This window comes from Neomonachus schauinslandi, chromosome 11 (assembly GCF_002201575.2).
Source record: "Neomonachus schauinslandi chromosome 11, ASM220157v2, whole genome shotgun sequence".
In the NCBI taxonomy this organism is placed as follows: domain Eukaryota; kingdom Metazoa; phylum Chordata; class Mammalia; order Carnivora; family Phocidae; genus Neomonachus; species Neomonachus schauinslandi.
In genome coordinates this window covers 89,718,786-89,729,793 of record NC_058413.1, presented here as the reverse complement: position 1 = coordinate 89,729,793, position 11,008 = coordinate 89,718,786, and the positions used below count along the sequence as shown (strand labels likewise).

The following is an 11,008-nucleotide window of genomic DNA, read 5'->3' as shown; positions in this document are numbered from 1 at the left end:
CTAGACTCCCTCAGGGAGGTTGCAATAGTTATTATGTTTGCAACATATGAGCTCTGTTCTTTTTTCAAAACTCAAGAAGTTGATGTCCTCACAATTGGTCATACATGACAGTTTGGAATAATAATACATACTCCGCCCTGAGGAGATGAAAGAGAGAGAACACAAGGGTAATGACTTCATTTCCTCCTATCATGTTCTCAGGAATGATCTCTCCTCAGAGCTTCACTAACTTTTTGCTAAGCCCAAATGAGCTACAAGGCTGAGTCTACTCAGAGAATGGATTGTATTTCCCCACTGATAAGAGACATCAACCTTTCCTTTACCCAATATTGTCTTAAGGAAAAGTCCATCTTTGCCATCCCCTCCTCAGGACCACCCCATCTTTACCCACCCACTCATTCATGCACAGGTGGTTATTTCTTGGCCACTCTCTACCGCACATTACCTTTTCTTGTAAGGAAGTAAAGGTTCTCAACAGCACAGGACTGTTGGTACTTTAGGGTACAGGTCTTCATGATGTCATAGCATAACCCAAGATGATATTTTTCACATTTATAGCATGCCTTTGTAGTCTCTGCCAGACACAGAAAGAGGTGTTTAAAGGATGGAGTCTGAAGATTCTCCAGGCCTGTGGGTTTCTCTACAGGAACTTACTATTGCCTAGGGGTTCCTAATCTTTCTTTGGCCATTGACTTCTTTGATAATCTTTTGAACAACAACTTATACAGACATGAATCAATTGTTGTATCTGATCTCAAAAGATCAGAGTTCCTATGAAATTTATCTATGGACCCATTATTTAACCTGACGATATCATCCAGTAATGCAGAAAAGGAAGCAAAGAAAGAGAGTTCAGCTTCCTTCTTCCAAAAAATGGACTAAATTAGTTTGTGAGGAGATAAAACTCCTAGGATTGTAGAGTAAGAATGGATTATAGCCCTCTCTGAAGATTGAGAGGTTTTGTCTTCAACATGTCACAAATGACCTGTTTACCGAGGACTGTAGACTAGACATAGTTGTACCTCTCAGATGTTCCTTCATTTCACCTGGGGGAAAAAAAAAGAAAAGTCTTCTTTGTCATAATCTCACACACATCTGCCAAAGGCCGAAAAACCAACTGTGGAAATTTCCCCTTCCCCAGCCCATCTCTTAATCAACGACCAGCTCTCCCTCTACCTCTAGGACTTACCCTTACTTGAGCAGACCAGAAAGATTATGCCCAGCAGAAACACAACAAACATCCTGGAACTCTTGTCATGTACAGTTTTCTGTGGAAAGTGCTGGTTGATCTCCACCAGTGATCTGTCCTTGGGCTATTCATCCAAATCATATAATCATAAAATTTCAGGGGCAGACAGTACCTCAATGTTCCCAGAACTAAGCCACCAACTTGTCTCACTACCCCGAAGGCATCTAATTTTTTTAGAGTATTTATTTATTTATTTGACAGTGAGAGAGGGAACACAAGCAGGGGGAGTGGGAGAGGGAGAAGCAGACGCCCCGCCGAGCAGGGAGCCCGACGCGGGGCTCGATCCCAGGACCCTGGGACCATGACCTGAGCCGAAGGCAGACGCTTAACTGACTGAGCCGCCCAGGTGCCCACCCCACCCCGCAAGGCATCCATTTAAAAATTCTCCTGAATGATAAGATCAATAGTACAAATTATATAATCTATACTATAATATAGAATTATATAGAATATATTATACTATGTAACATATAATATTGTTATATTTTATGTTATATATTACTGTATTTATCATGTTATTATTTTATATATTGTTACATATAACATAATAATCTATATTATAATCTAAAATATAATACATACCATACTCCACTATAATATATAATATACATGTATATAATTTCTAAGCCTTGTGCTTTGCAAGTAGAATCAAATTTCTCTCCTACATTTTAATCTTTCAGGTATTTCAAGACAGGATTTGGACATCTAGTTCTTTTTATCTCTCTTCACTAACCTGGTCACTCTCCTCAGAATAATTTCAGATTTGTCTTTGTCTCACAGAGACTGAGGCACCAGGAACTAAGCTCAGACTCCAGGTGTAGTCTGGATGTGGGGGGGGCCATTGGAGTACCCCTTTTGTGGTGGAGGAAAGGGAAACTTCAGGAAAAAGGTGAGGAAAGGTAAAATTTTCTAGTTTGTCCTCAGGTGTTGTCAACTAATTGATTTTTTATTGATATTCTAATTAAATAATTTCTAAGCATATACCAAATGCCAATATCACAGGAAGAGAAGATGCCAAGCAACCAGGACACGAATCAGTGGCCTCACAGAGGTTAAAGTCTAGTTAAAGAGATCAAAAGGACATCAAGCACAGTTGGCTGTGGACATCTAGATGAGGGACATTCAAATTTGACTGCCTGACCAGGGAAGGTTTCCATGAAGAAGGGGGGTTGAGCAGGACTTCGAGGGCTAGCAATGTTAGCTAGAAAAGGTGAGTAGGGACAGGCACCCAAAGGAACAGAAATGTCAAAAGTACAGAGATGTCAAACAGCCTGTCACACTTCGAAGAGAGTGGGTCATGTGGCTGCAGAGACATGAGTGAGCCAGAAACTCACACCCAGAGAGACACCGCTTGGTGGATGTGATGGCGTATGGGTGAAGGGAGGGGTTCAAGGGGACATTGCACTGGTCTTGCTGCTGAGACTCCTCGCTTATAGGATGAAATCTCTTGCTCACTACTGTGCAATTGCAAGATGTCAGTGAAAAGAGCCATTTTTCCTAGAGTGGGGAAAGATAGGAAAGTACCCACTCCTCCGCACCAATACTGAATTCTGGAAAGGACACCTCCCTTAATCCCAAACTTAAGTTTGTGACACATATAGGCTCGAATCCTGACTCTGCTGTTTGCCAACAATGTGTCTTTGGGTGAGTTACTGATGTTGAGACTAATTGTCATCTCTCATAGTATCAGTATTAGGGTTATATTAAAGTCTGTGAAAAAAAGAAGCGCATATCTGTTAAGGCCCTAGAAACCATCAAGCACTAACTCCCTGTGCAGTGCTTACAATTTCAGAAGCAGCGTGGGCCCTTTCACTAGGGTAGGTCTCAGAAACTTGCATCATAAGGAGTCATATACAGGAAAGGACATCTGGCGAGGAAAGGCATAGGGTAGTGGCCATAACTGGTTTTGGCATTCAAGGGGCAAGAGCCTGGCTGTGAGGGTGGTACCAGGAGCATCATATCAAGGGTTAACTTTCAATAAGGCTGACATTTGGCTTTGGGTGTTCGAAAAGATGGGAAGTTAGTAACCATCTCTTCTAGAATGGACTTTGAAGACACAAAGTCAGATTCAGAACTAGCTGTCTAATTTGCCTTGGGTAAGTGAGGAGCGAGGAACAAGTTGAGTTCTGACTCACTGAGATTGGGTGAGAATTGGGTCCATTCTTATAGCTTAGGCTATGCTCCATATGCTGACGACATGCAATTTTACAACTGTCTCAGACCCCTATTCTGAGTTCCAGACTCCCGTCTACAAATAACCCTTCCACTTCAGAAGGCTCACAAGTACCATAATTTCAGACTGTCTCAAAATGAAATCGTAATCCTTCCGATTCACTAAACCTCCTCCTACTTCAGTGTTTAAGAGTCTCGATAAACCTGGGAATAATTCTTTATAGATCCCTGTGCCTCATCCTCAAAGAGAATCTAATAGCAAGTCTTATCCATTCTACCTACTAACTTCTCACGTGGGTTTATTTTTCTCTGTCCACTGTCACTACTATAATCCAATCTGTCTTCATCTCTTGCCTGGTCCAAGCAACAACCTTATTTTTTTGGACTGCAGACTTCTACTCTTGCCCTATTATAGTCAGTTCTCTATAAGGGAGTCAGAGAGCCCTTTTACAGATCATACATAAATGCCGCACTCCTGCTCAAAACCCTCCAATGATTTTTCATCACACTTTGAAGAAAATACAAAGCTGCTCCCACAGCCTGCAAAATCTTCCCCAGTCTGAGCAAAGGCCACTCCCTCTCTCTTATTTCTTGCCACAATCCCCTTGCTCACTCAAATGTCACCCTCTCAGTCCTGGTAAATCTCTCTCTCTCTTTTTTAAATATTTTATTTATTCATTTATGTATTTATGTATTTATTTGAGAGAGAGCATGCACAAGCAGGGGGAGAGGCTGAGGGAGAGGGAGAAGCAGACTCCCCACTGAGCAGGGAGCCTGACGTGGGGCTTGATCCCAGGACCCTGAGATCAAAACGTGAGCTGAAGGCAGATGCTTAACTGACTGAGCCACCCAGGTGCCCCTCAGTCCTGATAAATCTTTAGAAAATGTCAACATCCCTTCTCCATCCTTTTCCCTGCTTTACTTTTTAATTGTAATTCTCACTACCTGACCTTATGTAACTATTTGGTCACTTGTTTGATTCCTTGACTAGAACAAAGCAAGGACTTGGTTTTATTTACCACTGCATCCCCAGCATCTGGAGACTTGGAACATAGGAAACACCCCTGAAATATTTGTGGAACAAACGACTAATGATCTTCCCACATGCACTCTTGTATCCTTCTAGTCCATTCTTACAGAGCAACCAGGTTTATCAGATTGATTTTTTTAACTATAATAAGGAGGTAAAAGTGAGGCTCTAAGTTCCAGCTAGGATCCCAAAATGCTTGTAGGTGGCAAGTATTTTTACATTTCAAAGTGAAGTGTTGTGCTACTTGTGCAGATTTACAAAGAAAATATATGAAAACCAGTTTCAATATCTAGGGCCCTTTGACCACCTAGATGGGGTAAAGATATAAACACTAATGTGTCAAAGATAACAGGAGAGGAGTTTTTATAGTCTTGGGGAGGATGCCTTTCAAGATATGGCTCAAAATATACAACCATAAAAAACTGTATATGTTTGGCTACATTTTAAAAAAAACTTCTGAAGCCGTGGGTGGGGTGGGGAACCAACACTAAATCGTAAGCAAAGTCCAAATAACAGATAAGCAACCAGTTACAAAATATTTGCAACTCATAATGCAGACTGAGGGCTAACTCTTCCTATGATACAACGGAATCCTAAAAATTGATTAGAAAAATATTAACAATTCAAGAAGGAAGGTAGATGGTTAATGATAACATTAGCTCACAGAAAAACAAATAAAAATAGTTCTTAAGCATATAAAATGTGCTGAGCCTTACTCATAATTTGAGAAATGTGAACTGAAACTAAACTCAGATGCTATTTTGACATTACAGATTGGCAATCATCAGAATCTGATAACACCCCCAAACTGGTAAGGTTGGAATAAAGCCACACTCTCAGACATTGCTATTGGAGGGAAAGTGAATACATCAGTAAGGAGGAAAATTAGACAGTGGTTATCAAAATTATAAAGATCTAGTGATCTTACCCAAGTCATTCTGTGGAGTTAGCCTTGCACATCTGTGAAAAGGTGAATACACCTAGTTCTTTATAGCTTGATAATTGCAAGATTGAAAACAATTTATACTGATCTCATTTACATGTGAAATCTAAAAAAAAAAAGTCAAACTTATAGAAATAGAAAATAGAATGGTGGTTATGAGGGGCTCAGGGTGGGAGAAATGAGGATGTTGGTCCAAGGGTACAAGCTTTTGGGTATAAGATGATGTTCTGGGGATCTAATATTGTACAGCATCATGATGATTGTTAACAATAGTAGATCTTAAGCATTCTCACCACATATATATACATGCACACATGTGTGCACACACATACAAAGGTGATTATGTGAGGTGATGGATATGCTAATTAACCTGATTACATGATCATTTCACAATGTTTATGGATAGCAAATTATCACATTGTACATTTTCAATATATATAATTTTGTTTGTTACATATAACAAACAATAAAGCTGGGGGAAGAAAGAAGAGAAAGTCTATGGACCAGTTGGGAATAGCTAAATAAATTATGATACATCCACACAATGGAATATTATGCAGGTAGAAAAAAAGAATGAAGAAGGTTTTTTTGAAGTGAATTTTAGCAACACATCAAATACACCTTTTAGGTTAAATGAGCAACATCCTATTCAGCTGAAGCTGAATTTAACCATCATAAAATGATCTAGGAAATGAGGATAAGGCTGAAATTTTATCAAAAAATCATTATGAGACTATTACATAAAAATAGAGATTGATTTGAAAAGCTTGCTATTATAGTTCAAGGACAGTACTTTCTCAACACCATCAGCTTTTAAATTACTTCTCTGGCCACTATTCTGTATATTTGCAATACTGAATACCAGCCCATTTTTAACTGAATTTAGTAAAGGAATAAAAAAAACTTTAAGCCAGCACTGCCAGTCATAGATACTGATGAATGTCATATTACTATCTGGATTTGGGGCATTTCTGTCCCTCTAATAATAATTAACTAAAAAACAATGATCTCCTCTTCAACTCCTGGTCAATGGTGATGATGCAATCTCACTGAAGTCATCCCATAAACTGAAACTCTGCATACTGCTTCATCATCCAGGTTAAGAAATAGAACTTTGCCAGTACCCCTGGAAGCCTCTCCATGTTGCCCATCCCAGTCCCAGCCCTTTCCTTCATTCCCAAAGTATCCACTATTCTGAATTTTGTAGGAATCACTTTTTTCTGTTTCTTTATGATTTTATCACCCAAATATGTATCTTAGGAAACTATAGCTTAATCTCACCCAGTTGTTTTTTTTTTTTTAATTTAGTATGCTTTGGAGACTTTTAAATTATAGGTACTTGAAATTTACCTATTGAAAAATCAAGAACTGTTTGACCTGTAGAGTTTCCCACAGCCATATTCTGATGACAGCAAACTCATGGTTCAGTTAAACACGTTCTTATGTCCCCATATTTCTAGAAGTTCAAAACCAGATCCACAGGCTTGATAAGACTCAGATTCGATCCCTTTGGAAAGACAATAGGTGATGCATTGCTGTTTAATCAAGGGACAGAATATGTCTGGGCTTCTCTCTCTTTGTGATGTTAGCAGACATTTATGCTTATTATTTAGATCCATAATTCATCAGATTTTCAAAATGGTGATATCCAACTATGGTTACTAAAATAGTTTTAAAATTTTGCATATGGGGGCGCCTGGGTGGCTCAGTCGGTTGGGCGACTGCCTTCGGCTCAGGTCATGATCCTGGAGTCCCGGGATCGAGTCCCGCATTGGGCTCCCTGCTCGGCAGGGAGTCTGCTTCTCCCTCTGACCCTCCCCACTCTCATGTGCTCTCTCTCTCTCATTCTCTCTGTTTCAAATAAATAAATAAAATCTTTTTAAAAAATTTGCATATGTTCTCCGCTTCTCAACAATCATCACTTTTTTTTTTTTAAATGATTGTATTATTGGGTTAGCCTGGTGGTGGGTATTGAGGAGGGCACATTCTGCATGGAGCACTGGGTGTTATGCACAAACAATGAATCATGGAACACTTCATCTAAAACTAATGATGTAATGTATGGGGATTAACATAAGAATAAAAAAATAAATTAAAAAAATGATTGTATTATATCTGCATCCTATTCTAGAGCCATTACATGCTAGCCTCTCTGGCTTTTCATTTTCACTGAGTCTTTGTTCTACTACCAGGTTTACACTGAAACTCCACCAGTAATTCATATGTTGAGGTCTCCCTAGTCATTTCCTTTATTCAGAGCATTTTTTCTCAATGGATTCTTTAGAAATGGCTTACGGGAAAAATAATTCTGAAATTCCTGTATGTTCAAACACTGTATGTTTTTTGCACTTGGAAGTGAATTTTGCTAAGTACAGAATCCTTGGTTCACATTTTCTTCCCTAACATACCATAAACATATTACTTCCTTCACAAACATCTAATGATTAACCAATTTTCTGTCCCTTGTAAGTTATGGACATTGGCCTAAAAGCTCAGAGGATATTTTTTTTCCTTTTTTTTAAGTTTGGTAATTTTACAAGAATATGTCTTGATGTTGAGCCTTCTAAGTTGCTAGCATCAGCGACACAGTGTGTTGTTCCAGTGTGAAGTTTCAAGTCTTTTAAAGTCGTTTCAGAAAAGTGTTTTATTATGATTATAAATTTTTAGTATTCTGTTCTTTTTCCTTGGTTTTCTTTTTTTAGGAGCTTCTCTTATCTGTATATTGAATCTTTTTGTTTATTTAAAAAATTATAACATTTTGGGGTGCCTGGGTGGCTCAGTTGTTAAGCATTTGCCTTCGGCTCAGGTCATGATCCCAGGCTCCTGGGATCGAGCCCACATCAGGCTCCCTGCTCGGCGGGAAGCCTGCTTCTCCCTCTCCCACTCCCCCTGCTTGTGTTCCCTCTCTCGCTGTGTCTCTCTCTGTCAAATAAATAAATAAAATCTTTTAAAAAAATTATAACCTTTAAAAATCTATAAATCTCATTTCTTTTAGATTTTAAAATTTCTACCTTTTCCACTTTCTACTTTTCTTAGGTCAATATTTCACTATTTATGCTTATATTCTTTAACTTTGGCTAGTAGAGATGGTGCACCATGGACCCTGAGCATCACAAGGGTCTTCTTTTTGGGTATATCAAGATGCAAGGCCTTGACCATGCTTTTCTCGGGCTATCGCTCAGGGTTGAGTTCACAGAGAAAAATGTTGAAGAATGCGCTAACATCTCCCCCAGGACAAAGAGCAGGCTTGCTTCTACTTAGTAGATAAGTGGTCGATTCCTCAAGCTCAGTGTTCCCCAGCTGTGACGCAAACCCACGGTGAGTAGCATCTACCTGGCTCTCAACTACACTGCCCTGTGGGACTCAGGGAACCTGTGTAAAATGGCGCTCTGGCTTCTGCTTTCACCATGAGAACAAAGTCCTTTGTCTCAACATCTTGCTCCCAGGAATATAGGGGGGAAAAGCCGCAGTAAAACATTAAGTAAACATGTAGACTATAAAAATCCCACTTCTATGATCATAGTATAAAACTGTAACCTTTTACATCTGCACATGGACTAAAACTGGAAGTTGTATTAGAAAAAATAAAAATACTATCTTTAACTTCAAAAAATAAATAAAGTCCTTTGTCTCTGACCCAAGAGTTTTGTTTCTCCTACCAGCATCTCTAATACAAGGACAAGCCAGCTTGTTAGCTTGCAAGTAGGGTAAAACCCCAGACCCTTCACTGTTCTTGACAGTCTGGGAGATGAGGATGAGATAGTGACAGGGACATGGCTTTCTGGAAGATGAAGGACAAGGGCTCCCACGGGATTGGGTTAAGAGAAAGAGAAGACATCTTGGGGTCCATTAGCAGGTGCTCTCACCCCAAGTGGAGGGAAGTAAGGGAACCCCCCTTCTCCTAGCTGTTGGTATTACTTTTCTATTGTTGCATAACAAATTACCATTCACACAGTGGCTTAAAACAGCACAGATTTATGATCTCACAGTTTCTGTAGGTCCGAAGTGTGGGCGCAGTGTGACTGGTTCTCTGCTCAGGGTCTCACCAGGCTAAAATCAAGGTGTGTGGTTCTCATCTGAAGCCAACAACCAGGGAATAGCTCAATCCGTCAGCCTCTATGTGAGCGAGCTTGAAAGTGGATCCTCCCCAAGTCGAGCCACAGATGACTACAGCCCGGCCAACACCTTCATTATGTTTGTGAAAGACTCTGAAGCCAAGGACCCAGGTAAGCTACACCGATTCCTAACCAAAAACTTTGAAATCATACATTTTGTTGTTCTAAGCCCCTAAGGTTTGGGAAATTGGCTATGGGGCAATAGGTAATGAATGTATTAGCACGTGTGGGGACAAAGGGAGAGAGCCCCAGAGACTGGGAGTTATGTAGGAGTGAGGGAGGCACCTACTAATAGTGAGACAAGGTGCCAAAGAGGGAAAAGCCTCCCACTGCCCCAGCCATCCCCTGCAAACTAGCTTCTCTTGCTCCCTGCGTGCACCACACTCCTGACCAGAGAGCAGCAATCTCCTTGCAAGTGTGTGTGTGTGTGTGTGTGTGTGTGTGTGTTAAACAATCTGGTCTTTTTTTCCATAGGGGAAAAAAAAAGCACCTGGATTCAAATGGCAGGATTTGGGAAAAACTTGCAGTGGGGCCCAAACAACCCAGCTGTGTTGGAAGATGTGCACCTAGCTGTGGTCCACTCTCCACCTCTGAGCCCACAACACTAATGGCCTCTTTGAGCTACAGGCGCTGTGACCTGATGACTGTCAGTTGGAACTTCTGGCAACAGAGAAGCAACATCTACCAGGAGATACTCTTTGGAGATTTGGATTTGTCACCTCCTTGACATGGCTCTAGCCCTTTTGAAAAGCAGCTATTGACCTGCTACAGAGTGCTTGTGAAAACTGAAGGCCGATCCAAGGGAGCCTTGTGATGTATTTTCTGGCCTGATATTTGCATATGGGAGTGAGTCAACTCAGACTCAATAACTCGGTAGGTGGGCAGGGCCCCAAAGGCCTCACTAATCAAAGGAAATGGTATATTCATGAGACATGGGAGATATTCTCTCCTCAACTGTGGCTGACCTTTGTATTTTCTTAGTAGTGATTTTTAAAAATCAGAAGACTTACCTTTTGATGAAGTTAAATTTATACTCTTTTTCTTCTGTAATTTGTGCTTCCAGGTTCTGTTATAGAAATCTTTACCTACCTGAATATTGTGAATATTTTCTCCTAAGTTTTCTTCTAGTGGATTTATCATCTTAGTTTGTACATATCAGTATATGATCCATTTAAAGCTAATATTTCTGTACAGTGTAAAGGAAAAGTTACATCTTTTCCCATATGGATATCCAGTTGTTCCAGCACTTTGTTGGAAAGACTACTAATTTAATAATTCACCATTAAGTGGATTTTTATAGACACTCTTTATCTAATTTAAAAAGTTCTCTTCTACTGTTATCTGATGATAATTTTATTATAAATTGATATTCAATTTTATCATCGTAGTTTTGTTTTTCTTTGTCCACGAATGTGGAGAATTAAATTGATTCCTTCCTCTAATGTTAAACAACCCTTGCATTCCTGAAGTAAATCTTTTTTTTTTTTAAAGATTTTATT

At 39.7% G+C, this 11,008-nt stretch overlaps 1 protein-coding gene across 1 annotated transcript; it reads right to left on the bottom strand.

The window, feature by feature from the left end:
- Positions 1-10,649, bottom strand: PATE2 (prostate and testis expressed 2). The gene is made up of 3 exons (XM_021696229.1): positions 10,520-10,649; positions 446-574; positions 1-137 (listed from the first exon to the last, which is right to left on the bottom strand). The coding sequence occupies exons 1-3, from the start codon at positions 10,647-10,649 to the stop codon at positions 1-3; spliced, it is 396 nt and encodes a 131-aa protein (XP_021551904.1).
- Between the last annotated feature and the right edge of the window lie 359 nt (positions 10,650-11,008).

What these genes read in the sequence shown, in the direction of transcription:
- PATE2 (XM_021696229.1), bottom strand. Translation starts at nt 10,649, where the DNA reads ATGATAAATCCACTAGAAGAAAACTTAGGAGAAAATATTCACAATATT. An exon ending in AAATTTAACTTCATCAAAAG is followed by an intron (nt 575 to 10,519) that starts GTAAGTCTTCTG and finishes TGTGTCTGGCAG; the next exon opens with AGACTACAAAGGCATGCTAT. An exon ending in TTACTTCCTTACAAGAAAAG is followed by an intron (nt 138 to 445) that starts GTAATGTGCGGT and finishes TCATCTCCTCAG; the next exon opens with GGCGGAGTATGTATTATTAT.